The sequence below is a fragment of the Petaurus breviceps genome, unplaced genomic scaffold (assembly GCF_028583685.1).
Source record: "Petaurus breviceps papuanus isolate PSGF00001 unplaced genomic scaffold, PetGlider_PUasm1.0 208, whole genome shotgun sequence".
NCBI lineage: Eukaryota > Metazoa > Chordata > Mammalia > Diprotodontia > Petauridae > Petaurus > Petaurus breviceps.
This window is the reverse complement of record NW_027185852.1, coordinates 14063144-14085949: the sequence shown is the minus strand read 5'-3', so window position 1 is coordinate 14085949 and position 22806 is coordinate 14063144. Positions and strand designations below refer to the sequence as shown.

At 44.4% G+C, this 22806-nt stretch overlaps 1 protein-coding gene across 7 annotated transcripts in view; it reads left to right on the top strand.

The window, feature by feature from the left end:
• Positions 1-22806, top strand: part of LOC138165284 (nuclear factor 1 A-type) — a 463507-nt gene that overhangs the window by 376274 nt on the left and 64427 nt on the right. For 5 of the 7 annotated variants that reach the window (XM_069093448.1, XM_069093446.1, XM_069093444.1 and 2 more), the window contains 2 exons: positions 6972-7150; positions 9760-9925. In XM_069093448.1, coding sequence (XP_068949549.1) covers positions 6972-7150; positions 9760-9925 — 345 coding nt within the window. The remainder of the gene's footprint in view (positions 1-6971; positions 7151-9759; positions 9926-22806) is intronic. The other 2 variants (XM_069093447.1, XM_069093442.1) reach the window with 1 other exon arrangement.

Below are 22806 nucleotides of genomic sequence, written 5' to 3'. Positions count from 1 at the left end.
GTAAATATTTAGTACAGTTCCTGGTACATCGTAGGTGCTATGTAAACACTTATTCCCTTTCCCCATCTCCTCCCTTAGAGATTCACAGGTTAGTAGATTTTAAGCTGGAAGTGACCTTAGATGTAACATAGTAAGTGTCCTTGCCAGTCTCCCAACACATCCACCATCTTGGACCCTTTTACTGCCAATGGACCTTGCTTCCAACATAAATTCCCAGGGCTTTCTTTTAGTACCCTCTGTGTATTCCCAGCAGGTAGTTAAGAGAATCCAGTCTGTTTGAGATAACTGCTCATTCATTGCAAGATGGCTGATTGGGAGGAGGTGGGGGTGGAGGCTGGGGGTGGCTGAAATATTGTTTTATTTTTCTCTGCCTTATCTCTTGTCTCCTATCATCACTGGCATATTACATACAAGTTCAACTTCCCTTCCAGGAACCTGGATCCTGGCCAACTTTGCTTATTAAAAAGTCACTCTTCATATTCCCAATAAACACAGCTGTTGCGTGGTGTTTGAAAGCATTTCCCATCAGCCAGCATGGAGGCTCAGCCAATTAGTGCGATAATATGGTCAATTTTGAAAATAGGTACCTTCAGGGGGATGCCGGGGTAGAGAGCGCCCGAAGAGCAGTGGTCCACCCACCACATTTCATGCTATCGGAAATTCGAGCCCCTTGGGGACTTTGTCAGGCAAGTCAATGGCAACATCGTATTCAGATGTTTGTGATTTTATAAAATAATTCATTGCACCCACCCAGTCATTATCTTTTCTAGAAGAGAAACACACGCCCCCAAGATAGCATGATAGAGTAGAAAGAATTATATATAGCTCAATGTTGAGAGGATTCAAATTGGGTTGAAATCTCACCTGTGAACCTAGGTGACCAGTGAGAGGTGGAATGGACTGTTTCCTTTTGGAAACCTCTGTGACCTAAGGCAAGTTACATAGGCCTCAGTTTCCTTATTTATAAAATAAGGGACTTGCAGAGATGAGCCACTGAGATCTCCCTCGGGTTTATTGTCCTAACCTAGTTTTCTCCCAGGCGTTGGTTTGTTGTGTTTTTATTTTAAATAAAATATATTCTCCCTTTTTCATTTCTGTGTCTCTGCTTAGACCGAAATGTCTATGCCTGGAAGGCATTCTCTTCTCCCCTTCACCCCTTCAAATCCCTAGCATCTTTGAAAGCTCAGCCTTATGTGAGGACTCATTCTCCAGCCTTCTTAATGTCTCCTCCCTGGAATCACCTTGTGTAGATAGGGTACAGGGATGATTTCATTTTGTCTTCATATCCCCAGTACCTAACACAGTGCCTGACACAAAGTAGGAGCTTAAAGATCACTGCTTGTTTATTTTTTATTTTGAAATTTATTATTTATTTTTGGAAGTTATTTATTTATTTATTATTTTTATTTTTTAATTTTATTTATTTTTAAAATACATAATTTAGAATTAGAAGCATTGTAGCTTAGCTGATAAGGAAGATTTGTCTTAAAGGAAGCTGAAGATTCTCAAAGGGGAAAAGGGAGGGTATTGTAGGCATGGGGAACAGCTTGTACAAAGGCATAGAGGCTGGAGATGGGATGTCAGACTTAGGGAAGATCAAGCAAATAAGCCAGTTTGATATGAATGTTTATGTGAAGGGTGAGTAAGGTGCAGCAAAACCAAGAAAAGCACACTAAGGCCAGACTGTGAAGAGCTTTAAACACAAATGTTAGACCTTGGTATTTTACTCCAGAGGTTACTGAAGGTGACGAGCCCCCACCAGTGGGAGCACAGTATTGTTCTTGTATCTACTGAATAAATGTTTATGGAATGGAGTTGTGACAGCACAGAAGAGATAAGAAATTCCATGAAGTTTCATAAAATGAAGAATTGGAGGCCAGGTTTGCAAAGGGAAGGATCATAGGTTTAGAACTAGAAGGAGCTTTGAAAGCCACATTGAGTCCAATCTATGGGTGTGCTGAAGCCAGCTCAAACCAGCTTGCAAGAGCCAGTTGTTAAATTTCCAATGAGGACTTTTGCATTTTGGAAATTGGCAAATGCCCCAAATTAAGTCTTAGATTATAGCTTTGTTGACTGTCTAGAGTTCAGATGGAGAAAATATTAGGGATTCAGATTGAACAAAAGTGTGTCACATGTATATGTCTTTCTGAAGAATTAGTTATTAAATATTTGCTAGTTCAACCCTCAGTCCAGTCCCTTCATTTTGCAAATGCTGGAGCACAGAGAGGTTAAGCCCCCTGCCCAGGGTCACATAGCTAAGAAGTGTTTGAGATGGAATTTGAAACCACATCCTCTTAATTCCACGTCCAACATTCTCCATGATCCTTATCATGAAATGCCATCCTAAGAGCACCCCACACCGGAAGAAGGATTCAGCTGCATCCTTTATCGTTCTGCTGACAGCATTTCTCCTGATCCTCCTGGTAAAGGTCTGCTGGCCGATGCCAGAAAGTAACAGCTAAAGTGAAAAGAATCCCAGCCGCTGCCCAATGCATGCGAATCCACAGCAGCTCAGGGAAGAGGGAAGAAGGAAGAGGCAATTAGAGCCACGTCAGGGTGACCTAGATGAATATACTTCATTTTTGTAAGAGGAAGGAGGTAAGAGCGTTCTGAGGATGCATGGGAAAAGAGTTTGGGAAACAAAGCTGGCAATAGTGAGAATGATAAGAAGCTGGGGAGCTGGGGATTTGCTCGCTCTCTCCTCTCTCTCGCTCCCTTTTCTCTCCTTTTTGTCTCTCTCCTCTTTCTCTTCTCTTTGTCCCCTTTTTCTCTCTTCTCTTTCTCTCTCTATCTCTGTCTCTTTCTTTTCCTCTCTTGCTCTCTCTGTGTGTCTCTCTCTGTTTCTCTGTCTGTCTCTCTGTCTGTCTCTCTCTCTCTTAGGTTTTCATTTCAATATTTCAGGAATATAAATTAATTAGTGGGGATTCTCCCTCCACCCATGTGGATTGCAACTCCTATATGAATGGATGGAAAGACATTTGTTTATTAAGCTCCTTCTGGGAGCTAAGCACTTGTACTAAATGCTGGAGGAACAGATGAAAATGTGAGATAGACCCTGTCCTCAAGGAGCTTCCATTCACATGGTTAGCCAGAGAAGGGAGTTTGATATGGAGAATTATAGGATGATGACTTTCACTAGAAGGAGAGAGGAGGGTGATGGTAATGATGATGATGATTGCTAAAATGTATAAGGCACTAAAGTACTCCATCTCCTTTGATCCTGGCGGTAACTCTGTTACAAGTGGGTGCTGTTACTGTTCCCATTTTACAGACGAGAAAGCTAAACCTGAGAGTTAGTTGACTTGTCCAGAGCCACATGGCTAGTGAGTTTCTAAAGCAGAATTTGAACTGAGGCCCCCTAGATAGTTTTGACAGACGATCTCCAAGAGTCCTTGTGTTCAGAAGTGGGGGGGTGTCCTTGCATCTGTTCCATCCATTGCACCAGCTGCCCTGCAGCTCCTGAACAGTAATGGGAATCACGGGGCACCCCTCTCTGAAGGAAGGTCTTTGGGCAGAGGCTGGACGGAGGACCAGTTGTCAGAGATGGAGTAGACAGGATTCTTGTTCAGTTATGGGTTGGCTCTGATGGCCTCTGAGATGAGAGAAATAAACCACTGAACTCATACCTAAAAGGAAAAAGTAATCATGAGACTCCTGTGGATGGAACCAAGACAAGCTGACCCCACAAGCTTTAAACATCAGCTGTATGAACACAGGACCAACTTTGGAGACCTGGGTTCAAGTCCTGCCTTTGACACCTGTGGGCTGTGGGATCAAGGGCAGGTTGCTTCACCCTTCCCTCAGTGTTCCAACAAACCGTTTTAAGGCCACAAGTTACCAACATGTTGCTGATTTACACTGATGGAGGGCGAATGAAAAAGCACACTTACTCTCTGCCAGGCACAGTGCCCCTCTGTTTTCTTTTGGGCAGGTAGAACCTCATGAAACTGCCCGGCCCATCAATAGGACTTTTAAGAAGTCTGAAATGTTGTTTTCGAGACAAGTTGAAAGCCCTGTGATTCTGGGAGAGCCTTCCCGAGCTGCACGATGCTGTCAGGCCCAGCTGGGCCTGGCCTCGGGCTGACGAGAGCCCCCTTGTGCAGCCGCTGCCGCAGCCAATTTTGTAGGGCCTTTTAATACACCAAATTGTATTAACGTCAACATGGATGCAGATGGATGCGCCACGATAAACTGGAAACACTTGAGAAAAGCCTTTATTGACTCTCAAGTAAATAATGCACATTTTTAAAGGGTCTAAATATGCATTTACATAATGCTCTCTAATTTTTTTATTGTGTCGGCTCTGGGCGCACACCACACTAAGCGCTGTTTTCCCCAGTTGAAAATTTGGAATTGTGCTCATCCTGATGGATTTCAGCAGCAGCGTGCCAGCTTCTGATGAGGGGGCTCCGGCTTTCTGCTGGTGTATCCAAGGATCTCCAAGCACATTTTAGGATGACTTCTTCAGGGCCCAGTGAAAGGGGCTCCTGTCAACCCAGTTTGACCAGTGAAGATCTTCCATCAGGAGTGGAGTGGCAGGCCAGATGCTGCCACTGAAAGGTGGCAATCAGTAAGCATTTATTAGGCTCCTACTGTGTGCTGGCCACTGTGCTGAGTGATAAAATAGGTCTGCAGTGGGGTGCCTTCAAATGCTGGAGACAACGTGCACGCCTATTGTCTGGTCAGTGTATATGAAGCAGATTCAGGGGAAGCCTTGAGGGGAAGGCTGGAGCAGCTGAGGACGCCCAGTAAGGCCTCTTGGAGACGACACTTCCTGAGCACAGTTGTAGGAAAACCTCATTACATGAGGCAGAGGTGAGGAGGGAGGGCCATCGAGGCATGGAGGGCAGCCAGCACAAGGGTGCGAATGGCGATGTGGGAGAAACAGCACAAAGGCCCATTAGGTATGAGAGATACCAAGCAAGACTATCCCTGCCCTCAGGAAGCTTACATTCTGTTGGCTCCTCATCATGACCCTGTGAGGTAGAATTGGGGAGGGGGACAGACTGCCATTCCATTGGTGGAGAGCACACTTAGAGAGGAAATATCCTCTACCAGGGCAGAATAGCCACTTTCAATCAAAAAGCATCTATTAAACACCTCCTATGTTCCAGGTACAGTGCTAAATTCTGGGGTTACACAAAGAGGCAAAAGACAGCCCCTGCCCTCAAGGAGCTCACAGTCTAATGATGGCGGGGAGTAGAAATAACCAAACAATTATGTACAAACAATATGCAGAAATAGCTATATTTCTGTCTCTGTGATTAATTGGAAATAGTTTCAGAGGAAAGGTTCTCCTTGACACTAAGGAAAACTAGACTGGGAAAGACTTCTTGTAGAAGGTGGGATCTGTGCTGAGACCTGAAGGAAACCTGGAGAGAGAGGGGAGGAGGGAGAGAAGTGGAGGCATCAGGGCCAGCCATCGAAAATAGACAAATCAACAAAAAACCTGTTTTCTTACCTTTGCGCAAGTCACAACCCCAATTTCCCTCCAAAAAAAAAAATGATTGTTCATAGAATCATGGATTTAGAACTGGAAGACAACTTCAAGATCAGAATCCAACTCTCTTATTTTACAGGTGAGGAAACTCAGACACAGAATTTAAGTGACTTGCCCAGGGTCACACAGCTAGTTGGTTTCCAAAGTGGATTTGAACCCAAGTTTTCCTGACTCCAGTCCAGTGCCCATTTGATTGGTTGGTTGGTTGGTTGGTTGGTTGGTTGGTTGGTTGGTTGGTTGGTTAGTTGGTTGGTTGAAAAGAACATGGCGTAGTAAAAAATCTCAGAATCAGAAGTTTGCGTCCTAGCTCTGATACTGACTTGCAAGTTACATGATGACTTCAAGAAGCAGTTTCCTTTTTAATTTCCCCAGCAGCAAATTAGTGAAAAAGTCCAGCAATGCTCAGATAACCTGCCTGAAATGGGTTGGGAGAAAGGTTTTCTTAGCCATAAAGTACCCTAAATTATAAAGATGAGTGACTGTCCAGGAGGACTAAAGGCCATGTTCAGATGGCTTGATTCTCTTCAACGAAGCATCTATTAAGCACTTGCTGTATATAGAGTGCTTTGGCCTCATAGTGGGTTTTATCAATCCTCTACCTAAGCCAAGGGCAAAAGTTATTACATACTTTGGATAGGTTTCTTTTAAAAACAAACAGACAACTAATGTAATCTCCTTCTTGTGCAAATGAAATTCAACAGGGTTTGTATATAAGGGAGATCTCACCGTCTGCCTCTTCTCAGTTTGCATGGGCATCGAGCCAGCATTTCAGTAGGGGTCACTCCTTCCCTTGGCATGTGGGTTCCCACACTGGAACATAGAGCATTTCAGAGTTTAACTTTAGAATTGTAAGGAGGACAAAGCCTCGAGTGCAAAGAGAGTGTATCCCCCACCCCCGCCCCTTCGTCTTCCTCTCCCTTCCTATCTAATGCCCCCCACTAATGGCTCAGTTTTAATATGTGATCATGTACTACATCCTTCCCAAAAAGTTCATCCTGAATTAGTCCCTCGAAATTTCACTGAAAGGGGGACAAGAGCTCTAAGAATGAATTATCGTCTATGGGTCATTCAGAACGAAAGGGGATCCATATGTGAAAACTGGAATTTGTCATTTGGAGTGTCAGTTAAATCAAACCTAATCTACTAGATACATTTTTTATTGCTTGCTTCATTAAAAAAGCTCTTAAGGTAATGAATAATCTTCCGTTTCACCCAGGATTATTAATGCCTTTATAACTCATGTCCACTGAAAATACAAAGGCAGCTTGAAATTCTTGCTTAATCCAGACTCCATGTTGTCTTAAAGAGCCCAGAGGATCAAGACCCATCAGAACTGACTTATTTTCAGATCGGTCACACAAGGAATTCTGTGAGCCCTGTGCAGTGGAGAAGTGGGGTCTGGATGTCGGGGACAAGAAAAAAGTCTATCTTGTTATAACTGTTGGGTTTTTTTTCCTTATTTTTCCCACAGCAAGTCCACATGCGACCCCATCAACTCTACATTTCCCGACATCTCCCATTATCCAGCAGCCTGGGCCCTACTTCTCACACCCGGCAATTCGCTACCATCCTCAGGAGACGCTGAAAGAGTTTGTCCAACTTGTCTGTCCCGATGCTGGTCAGCAGGCCGGACAGGTGGGGTTCCTCAATGTAAGGACCCTTTTTTTGGTAAATTTCTTGGGAAATGTTAATTTCATGTAAAACTAGCAGCAATGGGGGTGGGGGATTCTCCTGAGGTGAGGTTGTGCTCTAAGGACATGTTGACTGACTCCAGTCAGATGTCAGGTTTACTCGAGATGGTGGGAAAGTTAACTGGTCACAGCAATATTTGTGTTAAGTCTGCAATTGTCGGGCTTGGGGAGATAAATCATACCAAGGATGAACTCCCTAACCTTCCAAGGTCTGGGGGCTGATGAGTCAACCTCGTGCATTCTAACCTTGGTTCCTGCAAGGGTTAACAAAATAGAAAAAATGCAAATCATTTATTCAAAATTATTTGGGGGAGTGAGTGGAAGGGGTGGGGAGAAGCCAGGGGAACAGATGTTTTGAATCAACCTAGTTGATTTGGGGGAAAAAAATACGGCTTTATAGAACTTTAAATCAAGTTGACCACTGCATGAACCCCAGATGCCAAAAGCAAAGTTTATTACAGTTTGTTATTTCTGTAAGCAGTTATCTTTCTCACTTATCTTGGTATAAAGTTGAACGGGATTTGATAGCTCTGAATGAGTGTTTTCATTCTCTCCCCCCTCAAATAAACTGAATAATCGCATGATTGAAATAACATTCTGCTGGAATCCAGAAATGATAAGGTGACGATAAGTGGAATTTCAAATCGAGGTCTCGGTGGTTTGAGGGGAGGGGGAAGAGGAGACGATCGCTGCATCACTAGATGAAAACCGCTATGATGGAAGCAAGAATTGGGTTCTTCCCCTTATCCTAATGTCCATATTGCTGACATACCCACAGATTAGCCCTAATTCTCACTGCCCGGTTAAGGATATTTCTGTAATTAGTCACTCTGTCCTCACCACTGGCTTTTTCTCCCCCTCCACCCCCTACAGAAATACCTGATTCTGCACATCTGAGCCAGGACTGACAGCTTTGACTAATGTCTAGCGATATGTTAGCAGATACATTTCTGTCTAGACAACAAATCAATAGAATGTCTTTTTTTTCTTTTGCTTATGTATTCATGTGCCTTGCTTCTCCTAAAGCGTTCACTTACGGACTTTTAGCCTTCTCTGAAATAGCACTTGCCATCCGGGTTTGCTGGCAGAGCAATTCAAGGCTCTGTGTGTCAGACACCATGGTCTTCCAGAAACAACTAAATACCTAAGTGAATTGGGGTGGGGATGGGGGAGGAGAGGAAGCGAGAGGAGGGAGAATGCTTCTGCCCAATTACTTAAACTTAAAAAATGAAACCCTGGGATAATGGGATTTTCTCCAGCCCCATTTTGATTTGATGCTATGGCTTCAAGACAGGGAGCTATCCTCAGTGGAATACCAGCCATCTGATACCTAGGCAAGCAACAAGGCCTTGTTGGGAAGTGATGTCAAAACTCATCTGGTCCCCAGCACCCTATCTGACTAGTAAATGATCTTTCTCCTTTCTTTCTTTTCTTCCTTCTTTCTTCCTTTCTTTTTATCTTTCTTTCTGTCCTTTTTAATTTTTTTTCTTTCCTTCCTTTCTTTTCTCTAGCTAGCTTTCCTTCTGATCTTTTTTCTTCTTTCCTTTTTCTTTCCTTCCTTCCTTCCTCTTTCTTTTTTCTTTCTGTCTTTCTAGCTAGCTCTTTCCTTCTTTGTGTCCTTTTTTCCATCTTTCTTTGTTTTCCTTTCTTTTCCTTTCCTTTATTATTTCCCTTTTCTTCTTTCTTTCTTCCTTTCCTCCTTCCTTTTCTTCTGTTTTTTCTTTCCTTCTGATCTTTTTTCCTTATTTCCTTTCTTTACTCTTTTTTTCTCTTCCTTTCTTTTTTCCTTTTTTTCCTCTTCTTTCTTTCCTTCTAATCTAATCCCCTTTCTTCCTTATTTCCTTTCTTTCCTTCTTTCTTTTCTCTTTTTCCTTTTTTACTCTTTCTCCCTTTTTCCTTCCCTTTTCTTCCTGTCTTTTTTCCTCTATCTCTTTCTTTTTGTCCTTTTTCTTTTTTCCCTTTTTTCATTTCCTTCTTTCTTCCTTCCTTTCTTTCTATTTTTCAGCAGCTTTGACATCTCACATAATTTCTGATGTGAGAGACTGTAGGAGGAAAGGATTTTTCAAATGGTTAACATATTTGTTCAATGTAATGTCATGTTGGATTTCTAAGGCAAAGTCTAGCATGCGCTTCTCCAGTTCCAGGGCCTAAGGAGTACCGCTGTAGTTAGTCATGGGAAGATGCAATCACTAAGCAGGCACTTTGCTGAGCTTAGCTCATCAGAAATATCTTCATAATGGTGATGGCAATCACTTATTCAGAGTAGCTGTATCCCCAGCCAAAGTGCCCCATGAAAAATTCAGAATGACCCCCCAAATATCCTTTTTATGTAAACTGATGCAAAAAGAAGGTTCTAGAATACATTTTATCTGCGCTGCTAAGAGTATACATTTGTCGAGTGCCTTGAAGTCCAAACCAGAATAATCCTGCATGTGTATATGGTCTTATGGAAGGCTTCGGCTGCTCCCCAAGCATAGAGCACTTAATAATTTATATTGGAGGCAAGTGATAATTCTCTTGTGATCAGAAGCTGCAGATGGCTGATGTCTGCCTCTTTCACCCTCACAGCCCAATGGTAGCAGCCAAGGCAAGGTGCACAATCCGTTCCTTCCCACCCCAATGTTGCCACCGCCACCTCCGCCACCAATGGCCAGGCCTGTGCCTCTGCCCGTGCCAGACACAAAGCCTCCAACCACATCGACAGAAGGAGGTGCCACCTCGCCCACCTCACCGAGTAAGTATGGCTTAGGCCAGCCTACCCCACTCCCCACCTCCCCTATGACCAGTCTGTTAACCCTGACCAACCCCAGAAACTGACTCTTCCTGGCTGGTATACCACAGCAGACAGGGGGCATCATGGACCCAAGGATGTGCCAATGAGTATCTTAGCCTAGACCCTGGATCCACTGTTCCCAGCCCCAGTGACCTTTCAGATAGTCTAGACATGCCCATGCCTCTCTGTGGCTGACTAATCAGGCGTTTTTATATAACCACATAATTAAATCTGAATTTGTAGTTGAAAGGGACAGGTGAATGAGTGAACTGTAGTGTTGAGGAGTAATGGCAGAAATGGCTGAGTACAGGTCTTCTTCAGCATTGGTAGGATCCATCTAAGACATACCCAGGTGCCCATGTTGTGGTCAGAGGACAGAGAAAGTTAGCTCCTGCTTTCTGAAAACTCACACTCCTAGACAGACACCCTGATACGGATGCCTAGGCACAGGGCAGCAGAGACAGTGGATATCACTGTTAACCCAATACACGAGTAGACAAGGGACATCCTCTATGTGGGCCAACAGTATTGCATTTAAACAATGACGGCAGAGGAGGAAATCCATTACTAAGCAAGGCTCGGAGAGAGAAACAGAGGCAGTTTCCTATCTAGATTTGGGGGAGGAGGGCACGGAAAGGGAAGAGAGAAGAGTCACCTGCTTGTCTCTGACTGATGTGGGCTGCTTTAGAAATGATGGGGGAGTGAGGGAAGTGGTGCTTTTTTGAAGAGAGTCAGGAGGTGGAGATGAGATGAACATGGCAAGGTAAATCTAGCTGGATATGTCAGAGAATGCCAAAAGTGCAGGCGAAGGAAGGGACATCCCTCACCCTCTCTGGGAATGGATTCTGAGACCGCTCTGGCCATTTTGGTGAGAATGATAGGAAGAAGACAGATCTGAAAAATGGATGGAAAAAGCTACTCAGCTGGGGAAGCATTTAGACCCAGGAGGCCATTATGAGGGGAGGGTTTGTATGTTCGTGGTGAAAGACTTCACCTGCTTACCACCTGGGACACCTTGGGAAAGTTCTCGGTGGCTCATTTTGCTCAGCTGTGAAATAAGGGGGTTGGACTCCGCCTCTCTAGGACAGCACTTAGACAGCAAAGCCCATCTGTCCTTGGGACAGCACTTACTACCTTCTCAGCCTGGGAGAATGTGCCAAGGCTGGTCCTCTCTGGGTGTAACCTGAGATCGAACCTCCATGAAAAAAGAAAATGCTAACCAGTGAGAGCTCTCCAAAGGTGGCCTGGTGGTAGGTCCCTCCCCACGGGAGGGACCCAGGCGGAAGCTGGAAGACCATTTGTCAGGAATATTGAGACAGGACCCTATTCACATAAGAGTTAGACTCCCCTGCCCTTGGGGTCCCTTCTAACTAAGAGTCCTTGGGATACTTTGAGCTCAGAGTGCCTTCCACACCCCGATGAGCCAGATGTTGTGTAAGCATCAGTGTATGTTCACTGACGGAGCAGAGATAAGCCTGGAGTCATTGGCTCTGGATTCAACTCTCACCTCTAAAACTTGCCAGTTCTGTGACCTTGGGCAAGTCTCTTGATTTCTCTGTGAAGTGAGGGCATTGGACACATTGATCCCAGGGCTCCCTTCCAATCCTGTCTGTGATCTTATGAAGGAAAGCCCTCAGCTGAAAGTGATCCCAAGGCCCTCATCTGTCGGTGACAGACCAGCCTCTGCATTTGGTTCAGAAGAAGGCCGAAGAATAAAAGTGAACACTTTCTTCTCTCTTCCAATTCCCCTAAACTGACCTCCAAGACATGTTGTCTTGCAGATGGAACACTCATGCTCTGGGAGGGGGGGGGGCCACAGAGGGAGAACTTGTCCAAATATCGATGGTCATTGAGCGACTTTGGCCACAGCTTTACCGTGTCTAACGAGATGTAGGCCCAAGATCAGAGCTCTGAGGGCTACTCCTTCCAAAGAGTCCTGGTTTGTCTGAAACATAGAGAAAAATACCTTCCTCAGCATGGGCAGGAGGAGAGAAATCAGACCATCCACAGTAGGACCTGTGACACAGTGCTTCCCATATGCCAAGCGTCATGCTAAGAGCTAAAGGTTCAAAGAGGGACGAGGACAGCCATCAGCATGGTGGGAGGCAAGGCCAAGCAGCCCTTTGGATTCTCATAGAGAGCTCAGTGGAGTCCAGCCCAGGCATCCTATGTCCATAAACTCAGAAGAGGGTAATTCAGAGAGAAAAGTCAGAGAACTTGGAACTGGAATGCACAGCAGAGTCAGATAGCCCAACACTCATTTCACAAATGAAGAGACCAAGGCCCAGAGAGGGGTACTGGTATAGGTAGTGTTGGACATAAGGTGAAGAAGACCTGAATTCAAGTCCTGCTAGACCCTTCCTAGATGTGTGACCTTGGACGAGTCACTTAACCTCTCTCTGCCTCAGTTTCCTTGTCTGTAAAATGGTGATAAAAATAGCACTTATTGTGAGGATCAAATGAGATAATTTTTGTAAAGCACTTTTGAGACCTTAGAGTGCTTTATAAATGCCAGCCATTATTATTTGACCTGCCCCAAATCTCTGTCAGTAGTAAGTGACAGGGCTGGGATTTGAACACAGGTTTCCTGTCTCCAAATTCGGCTCTTTTCCCATTGTCCCACACATCTACCCAAAAGGGTGTAAACAGAAACCACAGTGACTGTTATTTCCATGCTCTGGCTCTGGCATGGGGTTAGGGTCCTAGGGTCAGGGGTAGGGAAGGGCCCCGGTCATTTGTGTGCCCCTCAGTGCAGCAGACAAGGGGAAGGCAGGGATCGGGACCACTGGGGGTATGGCCCTGGGCTCTGGGGCCTAACGCTCCCAGAGGGGCGACCAATATGTAAGCAAAAAGGAAGCCCCACCGATGCTATCCCCCCACGTTAGGCAGGTTTAGACTGTGGTCTTTGCCATGGTAACGTCTTATCTGTCATCTCTGCATTTTCTACTTCATTAATCAGACAGCGACATAAGGTGAGAGTCATCATTTACTGCCCCAATCCTGTGTCACTATAATTAAAAACTCCAAACCCACTCTTCTCCTTTGTGATGTTGGCTCCACCCCCTCCCTAACCATCACTTGGCAAGAGCGTTAGAAATACCAGTACCTTCCATCCGGTGTCAAGGCTTCTCTCCTCTTCAAGTCAGGGGTTCGAGGAGACTGGGGAGCGATTTAGCCCCAGTTCCTCCTCGTGGCCAGAAGCCCTCCTCAGATGTCCCTTGCTGACCATTGTCCAGCTTCTGCCTGAAGCCCCCTAAGCCCTTGATACACCTTCCACATGATCCATTCTTTCCTTGTTGTAGAAAGAACTTCATGGGAGCTGGGCAGAAATGGGAGAGATTGGACCTTGGCTAGATGGGGGAGCCAGGCCAGGTCATCCAAGACCTCCACAATGCCACACCTCCCCCCCCACCAGAATGTAAGCTGACTGAAGACAGGAAGCTTGTTTACATTTCTATCCTCAGAGGCCAGGGCCATACCTAACACACTTATTTTTTTAAGTAGACCCATGGGAAAGGGAATTCTCAATTAGAAAACTCCATCTACCAGTGCAGGTTGACACCTACTTGACAGATTCTGGGGTCAAAAAGTTTCCAGGGGTCCATTGAGACATACCATGACTTACCCAGTATCCCGGGGTGTCTCAGAGAGGGGTCCTGAACCCAGATCTTCCTGATTCCAAGGTCAGCTCTTTCTTCCCTCTATTGCCTTGGAATCAAGAAAACCCAAGTTCAGATTCCATCCTCAGACACTAACATAAGTCACCAGACAAATTATGTAATCTCTCTGGGTTTCCTCATCTGTAAAATGAGAGGATTGGACCCACCGACATGTAGGTTCCCTTCCAGCTCTGAACCAAATGTCCTAGGCTACAAAACCATGCTGCCTTTTGCCTCACATACACACAGGAGGCTGTTAGAAAGTGCTTTCTCAATTGAACCTGTAAGACAGGGAATAATCTCTCTGGCTTATGGGATTTTTTTTTCAAAGAAAATACTCTGTAAACTCAAAAATGCTAGTTAAAAAATGTTAGTTTGATGACTTCACAAGGCTTCCCACATTATTTGGCTCTAATTATTAAAAAGTTATTTCTGATACAACAAAAACTTCCCTGAGACTTCCACCTGCCAGCTGGTCCTAATTCTGTTCTCTGGGGTAGCCCTAGTCAAAAGAAATTGTTTCCGATAGCTGAAGGTAATTATCCCACCTTAGCCCAACCCCAAATATCCTAAGCAGTCCTTTCCCTCGTTCCATGAGTCATCAGTTTCTGTCCCCTTTGCCACTGTGGCGGCCAGCTTCTTGGCATTGTCTGCCTTGTCGATGACCCCCACAGAATGTGGGACTGAACACAGTACTCCGTGTGTCACCATCATCAGTATTATTTTTGCCATTTATATGGCACAAGTTGGGTTCTTAACTTTCTGTGTGAGTTACAGACCCCCTTGGCATTCTGGGGAAGCCTATAGAAGCATCTTTTTAAATGCAGAAGATAGTAAGATTAAAAAAAACACTAATTATAGTGACATACAGTTATCAGAATCTATGCATGTGTTTGTATGCACACACACACACACACACACACACACACACACGAGTCATGGACCCCTGATCCAGCCAAACCTAGAATTGAACAAGAATGCCCTTCAAATCATTCCCCAGAAGGGCTCTTCTAGCCTCTGACTCAGGAGAACCAGTGAGGATCCGGGATCCCACTGTTTGCTGCTTTGTGTTGGTCAGTCTTTTTCCTGTTGTGCCTGACTTTGGCACCCCATTTTGGGGATTTTCTTGGCAAAGATCCTAGAGCAGTTTGCCATTCCCTTCTCCAGCTCATTTAACAGATGAGGAGACTTGAGGCAAACAGGATTAAATACTTGTCCAGGGTCACACAGCTAGTAAGTGTCCGAGGCTGGATTTGAACTCAGGAAGAGTCTTCTTGCTGACTCCAGGGGCAGCAATCTATGCACTGCCCCCCTTTCCACTTTGGTACACCTTTATTTAAGAAACTTTCCCTGAAATAGGCAGGTTTCAGTAGACATGTGGACCTTTGTGTAGTGAAAAGAGCCCTGATTTAGAATCAGGAGACCTGGGTTCCAGTTTCACTCTCGAACTGCCTTGCTTACTACCCCCTTGATACATCTTTGAGCTCCAGATCCCACAGGTCAGTACACCTGACCTCGGCCAAGTCATTTCTGCTCTTTGGGCGTCCATATCCTCTTCTGTAAAATGGGGGCATCACTGCTGCAAGTCCCCGTTAGCTTGCACAGTCGATGGGTCTTTCGGTGGCCAGCATGTGCTGGTCAGGCTAATGATTCCCCATTCTGTCATTCAGTGTCCTCATCCCTAAAGTGTGGCTGATAACATTTGAACTCCCTTCCTCAGGGGGTTCTCATTATACTCAGTATAAAGCCTTAAGCTTTGGAAAACACTTTACAAATATTATATTGTTTGACCCTCGTGATAACCCTGAGAGGTAGGTACTGTCATTTCCCCATTTCACAGGTGAGGAAACTGAGGCAGGCAGTGGTTAAGAGACAAGCAATTCAGGTGTCTTAGAATAGATTTGAACTCATATTTTCCAAACTCCAGGTCCAGAAAAGTGGAGAATTATTCTGATGATGATGGGATAGGGAGGTATAAACCACAAAATGTGTCATAGCCCTTCGTGACCTTGGCTAAGTCCCTTATCTGTTCCCTTATCTGTTAAATGGGGAGACTAACAGCTGCCCCGCCCATCTCATTGTGACAAGTGAACAGAACAGACACAGAAACATTTCTAAAAGTTTCTAAATGTTCTCTGCTCCAATGCCAGGTGTAATTATTATTGCCATCACATAGTGAAATACAAATGGATGTCAGCAAGCCAGGGAGTGCATTTTTTTTAAAACTAATCAGTTGCCTCTGGCACCAACAGCCAGCCTGGCAGCTGTGGCAAAAAAAAAAGTGGGGAAAGGGGATCTAGAGGGGAAATCTGGTCTTCACAGAGAGCAAAAAACATTCCTTAAAGCAAATTTTAAAAATTCATATCCATGCCCCAAAATCTTCCACATGATTTGAGCATTCCGTCCCCAGGCTGGCCACCACTGCCCATCATGTAGGGGGAGGTTTCTGGGCCATGGTATTTGGTGAGCAGTCAGTGGGAGCCCTGCCTCCCCAGGATGCCATGGCAACCACAAGTGCTAACTTGCATGATAATCAGTCCTGGGGACATCACGTGCTGGGCCCCCACCAGTGAGCTCCCATCTTGGAGCCTTACACCTGGGCAGGAAACAGACCCTATTGGATTGGCCAGGGCAGCTAGTGAGTGGCTCCTTTCCAAGCATTTAAGACCATGGAAATGTGTTCCTTCGGGTCTGCTATGGCACCTACAAAATTAGAGGGAATTGCTGTCAGGCCGTTGGACTTGGAATTTTTTTGTAATCTTATCCTTTAAAATGAAATATACTATATTATCCTCCTCCCCCCCCAAAAAAAAAGAAATTAGCAATTTAGCCTTAGAATTCTGGAGGAAAGGAATCCTTTTTGAATAATGATGAATACAACTCAGATAAAACTGGCTAGCCTTCCTTTTCTAATCAATTAAGATATGCAACAACTTGATTTAAAAATTCATAAAAGACTCATAAGCATCATTCATGGCTTCTTTATAAATCCCTTTCATTTTTTAAGATCTAGAATTTCTCTTCAAGCAGTATCAGGTGGGTACTAATGAGACCTAAGTTTATAATGTAGATGAAGCTGGGGTACCCCCCCCCATCAACAAAGTGCATTTCCATATTAAGTAATGTCATAGGAGCTGCCTGGTGGGGCTGGCATGTCGTTCTGCCTGCCTCTGTGCTGAGATTTCAGTGGTCATTTGATGCTGAGCAAAAGGATCCCTGGACAAAAATAATAAAGTCATAGTAAGTGCTTAATAAATGCAGATCATAGTAAGTGCATAATAAATGTAGGTCGTAGTAAGTGTTTTATAAATGCAGGTCATAGTAAGTCCATAACAAATGGAGGTCATAGTAAGTGCTTAGTAAATGCAAGTCATGGTAAGTTCTTAATAAATGCTTGTTGACCAATCCCAGGGGAAGAAAGTTTTTCAACTTTCCCTTGGTTACCGAACAAGTGTGAGAGACCCCCAGTTTGAATCTGCTTTCCATGGCAGTCTGACATCATGGATAGAGCCCTGGAAAATGTAGTTTCTAATCCTGAATGACCCTGATAAAATTTCTTAACCGTTCAGTTTCCTCATCTTGGAGGATGGAGTCAGTGACCTCAAAAATCCCTCTGAGCGTTAAAATCCATGATCTTATACCATGAATGCCTCTGGACTTCAGTTTCCTGATCTGTAAGATGAGGGGGTTGGGTTTGATGTCCTCTGCTGGCATTACCCTATAAAATATAGTCCGGAGGAGGCTGGACTGGATGACCTCTCTGAGGTCGCCCTTGTCTCTAAGCCCCGAGACCCCATCACCGTCCCCCCTGCGCCCTGCTTTGTGTCACCATCTGGACCTTTAATGAATTGACTTGAGGCTGCCAACCCAGTGGCCTGTGTCGGACCCCCAGCCACGTTATAAACATTTCCAAGGGAAGGGGCACTTGGACCCTCCGTGGATCCTTTTCCACGGGACTCCCTGTTCTCCCTTTTCCCATCAGCCCTTCCTGTGAAGACCTCAGGGACCTGTAAAAATATTTTTCACATAGTTTTGGCAGAGAGCGCTGTCTCTGACTTAATGCAGCAAATAAACAGTGTCAGGGAGGGGCAGGAAAGGAAAGATAAGGGCAGAGGAGCCATCCCAGGAAGGAGAAACAGCAGGAGGCGATGGAACATGGTGGGGCCTTGGGGTGTCGCCCCGCACCTCGGCCCCTCATTCTTATGCCATGTGCTTTGTCTTGAATTTTGTTCTTATGTTAACTCCACTTCACAATTAATAATAATAATGGCTAGCATTTATATTCCTTTAAGCTTTGCAAATCACTTTATAAATTTTATTATTTCATTTTATCCTCACACCTACCCTGGGGGTAGGTACCATTACTATCCCCATTTTACAAATGAAGAAACCAAGGCAGACGAAGGTGAGGTAACTTGCCCAGGGTCACCCAGCTAGTAAGTGTCTGGCTCTGACTTTGAACTCAGGCCCAGAGCTCTTGCCCTGTGGCGCCTCTAGTGGCCTCTTCTAGGTCCATACCATTAAATGCCATCACCATCAAGAAGTCCTCCCTGATTGCCCTCTGTGCTACAAGCCTGCACTCCTGGTCAGGCAGCGCCCTGGAGGAAGTGGTTGCCTCTTTATGTGCCTGTGGCACACCTCCACAGCACCTGGGAGCCGTACCCCTGCCCTGCTTCCTGCCTTGTCACCTGGGTGACCTGGTCCCGTCAGCCTCCTCTCCAGGCCCCAGTCTCCTTGTCTGCAGAGAGATGGAGATGAGCGAGATGACCTCAGGCATCGGCAGCTCCAGATCCACCAGGTCAAATGGGATCATCTTTGGAAAGGGCTTAGCACAGCACCAGGCATGCAGTAGGGGCTTCATAAATGCTCGTCCCCATCTCTTCTCTTCTGTGCAGATGGAGGACTTAGTCTAAACTATCTCTGAAATCCTTCCCAACACATTCATCCTGTAGCTTGCTATGACTAAGTGCAAAATCTCTGCAAGACATTGAATAACATCCAAAAAGAAATATTTTATGAATGAGTCAAAACCTTTCCATTAGCTATAGAATTTAGCTTATGCCTCAGCGGCAGGATAAAGCATTCTTTCATTCACTGGCGGCATTTATGGAGGGCCTGTTATGTTCAGACCCTCTGCCAGGGCATGTAAACATGACTAAGGCATCGATCTCCACCACGAGGAGGGTACAATCCAGAACCGGGGAGGCAGCCGGTGAAGCAGAGGCTAGAGTAACGAGTCTGGGGTCAGGAGGTCCTGAGTTCAAATCCAGCCTCAGACACTTACTAGCTGTGTGACCCTGGGCAAGTCATTTGACCCTGATTGCCTCCGTTCCTCCTGTGTAAAATTGGTATGATGATAATACCTACCTTCCAGGATTGTTGCAAGGATAGTTATAAAGCACTTAACACAGGCCCTGGGACACAGTAGGTGCTATATAAATGCTTACTGTCCTTGAGGAGGTGACTTGAACAGGTAACTTTAGTTCTAGACAGTACGCTTCCTCTCTTAGTTAACTTTTATTCATTCTGTATATATTATATGTCTATTCTCACGTGTTTATGTATATATGTATGTTTGCATGAGAAGCAGCCTGGTACAGTGGACAGGGTGTTGTCCTAAAAGCCAGAAAGATCTGAGTTCAAATGAAGTCAACAAACATTTATTAAGAGCTTACGGTGTTCCAGGCACTGTGCTAATATTAAGTGTTGGGAATTTAAAGCCAAGAAGAAAGAGAGACAGTCCTTGCCCTCTGGTAGCTTCGGTTCTAATGGGAGAAGACAGAACATGAATGGAGAGGGAGGAGGTGAAGGGGCCAATCTCAGAGGGCCCAATCAGGAGGTCAGTCTTGACCCTGGGCAGTCACTGAATGTCTCAGGAAACGCATCAAGATTATACATTGTATACTGAGTGCCAGCCAGGAACTCACAGGACTAGCCCCTCTCCCCATGTATGTGCTTTCTCCCATTAGAATAAAAGCCCCTTCAGGGCTTTGTCTTTGTACCCCTAATGTTTCACAAGGTGCCTACCTCGTACACAGTAGATGCTTAATAAATGTTTCTGAACTGGTAGAAGGCCCCTTAGAGGTCACCTAGATGAGGAAGAGACCAGAAAGGCTGATTCATTTGCCCAAGGTCACAAGGCCTTGAACCTGGGTCGTCTGGCTCATTTTAGAGTGTCAAGTCAGAAGGACAAAGGAATATTGCTTCCAGCTGAGAAAGAAAGGACTTTTCCCAAACTTTTGAGAAGTTCCTTTAGAAAGAAAGTTAGTATAATTTTTCTAGTGGAAGAAGAGCTCCAAATACCCATCAAAAGTGCTTTACTTTCTCATGGATCATAGCCTGTTAGAGGTCGAGTGAGGTACAGTGAAGGGGAGAGACACAGGGTGAGCATACGCTGGTGCCCCTGAGGCATTGAAAGCATAGGAAGGAGAACTCTAATACTGAGTGGGCTCGTCCTGGGACAGCTGACAGGGGAACACGGCCGCTCCCATGGGCAGGATTTGCCCAGGCTGTGAGGATATGAAAATGTCATCTTCTGTGTCTGGCAAAATCACACATTCACCCATACACATAGAAAGAGATGCATGGCTCTGTGCACAGAATGGCCAGCACCACGGAGGCACCACCAGCTTTCTCCCATGGTCCCCTAGTAATCACGAATCCAGCTCCTCAGCTTTGGGCACCAACATGCGTGTGATCATCCTTGATAGAAGTGGAAACTCCAACCAGCTGTCACCATCTGGCAAATTTATTCTTTCCATGATCTTGTCGACGAGGCAGGTGGATTGTTACTGTACATATCGAGGGAGTGGCTTGCATCTTAGATGTAGGAATGCATTAGCTTTGTGAGAAGGAAGGCACCAAATGCTGCTTCCCACTTGGGAGCGCAGGCGCATTTTCTTCCATAGGGAGAATTCTGTGATATTTTATTGGAGATCAACATGCCTTCATCTAATCATCAAAGACGTGGATCCTTTCTTCAATCCTTGTTTGCAGAAACAGAAAGAGACATTTATAAATCCCAGTCCCACATCCTCTCCATGCCAGCCACCCAGACAGAAGCAAAATCATACCACATCCCTATGGCAATGAGTTCACATCACATCTATCGAGCTTTAACCGTAAGGACCTAAGTTCAAATACCAGCTCTAAGACTGTGCTAAGTTTGGTAAAGTCACTTAATTTCACTGAGACTCAGTTTCCTTATCTGTAAACTTAAGGACTTGAACATCAGTTCTCAAACTCAGGACTCCCATTTTGCTCTTAAAATTTATTAAGAAACTCAGCAAACTTTGGGTTATATGGATTCTATATTTACTGTATTAGAAATCAAAACAATTTTTAAATGGATATTAATTCTTTTAGAATAGCAATAAAGCCCATCACATTCATATAAATTACATTTTATGGAAAAAAATCACCATATTTCCCAAATCAAAAATTTCATGAAAAGAGTGTCTTGATCTTACATGTTTTTGCAAAGTTCTTTAATGTCTGGCTTGAAAGAAGACAGCTACATTCTCATAGCTGCTCCCAAATTTAGACTATAAATATATATATATATAGTTGAAATAAATGAAAGAAACCTGACCTCTCGCAGATATGGAGTTGAATAAGGAAAGAGTATTTTAATAACCAAATACTATCTTAGTATTATTATTACAATAGTTTTGACCTCAGGGAACCCCAGGAGACTAAGAAGCTTACTTGGGAAAGTGCTGGATTAGATAATATCTACTGTCTCTCCCAGCCCTAAATCTCTGATTCTGTGGTCTAGAAGAAAATTAAAACCTTCAGTCAAGTCCAGGGATATGTTAAAGCTACAACTGTTTAACATCCTATGGAGAAGGCACCCTTGCCCATCAAACAATCAACAAACATTTGTTAAGGGCTTACTGTGTGAGAGGCACTGTGCTAAACCCTGGAAATACAATGTGAAAATAATCCGTGCCCTCAAGAAGCTGATACTCTAGTCAAAGCAGATGACCTGTGCATCTATAGAAAAGAGTGACTACCCCTGACTGCTTCGTGCCAGTTTGTCAGTTCCAAAGGAATGTCTGAACAAGTGGAAAGCCAGCATCACTCCTTAGTCTTCTTACCTTTCCGACCATGCCCAGGAGTTAGGTTTTGCTCATTTACTTTAATGAATGCATTTTATTTAGAGAGTAACTAGCATTTCCTCTGACAGCTCCTGCATGTATTAAAAATGAAAGTTCTCTCAGGAGCATCTTTTTATAATAAATGCCACTATAGTTTAAACAAAAGATTAGAAAAAGTATTTCTCTTTGGTAATTAGTCACCCTATTCATTCACTGGGCAATTGATCGTTTCCCAAATACCTTCCATTCATAAAACATAATACAAGGAGCCTCATTTGGAAGGGGCCAGATTAATGGGGTTTAGCTGACAATTTATTAAAACATTCCTGCATCTGTTTATACAGTTTCTCTACCCTGACAGTCTGGTGGAGAGCAGACAGAACCTTGGTCCTCAGAGATTAGTGCTGGTTTTGCCGTTTTTCTTTGTTTCTCTGACACCGCCATTCACCCGCTTTCTCATGTTCACAACCTTGGCTATGTTACTTCATGGCCACAGGCCTCAGTTTCTTCTCTAAAATGAATGGGTTGAAATTGGTGGTTTCTAAGAATCCTTTCTACTTGGAAAAGATTATTTATTTTCATCAAAAAAAAAGTCTTTGTTATAAGAGAGCGCTCTTGGAGAAGGGAAAGAGAGATACAGGGAGAAATCTAGGTGATTTAAAAAGAACACATATCAGTAAGAATCTGTTTTTAGAAAATGTAATTCTTTGTTTAAAAAAAAATACTTGTTAATTGACCTGAGTTGAAATTCTAGTTCTACCACTTATTTCCTATGTGACCTTGGGTAAATCACTTCTTTCCCTCTCCTTGTCCGAAAAATGATTGGTTTGGATTCAAAGGCTCTGAGGGCCCTCCCTGCTCTAAATCTGTGATTAGTGAAATTTACCAAATAAAAGAATATCCAAGTTGAAAAGGACCTCCAGGGCCATCCAGGCTTTCCCTGAAGAGTGTAAGTAAGGGTGAATTCAGGACTTTACTCGTGGATAGCTCTCAGTTTTTCCTGCTTTCTAGCCTCAGTTTGACTCTTTCTCACTTGCACCTGTGGTTACATGTTCTAGGACCTTTACCACCTAGCTTACCCTCC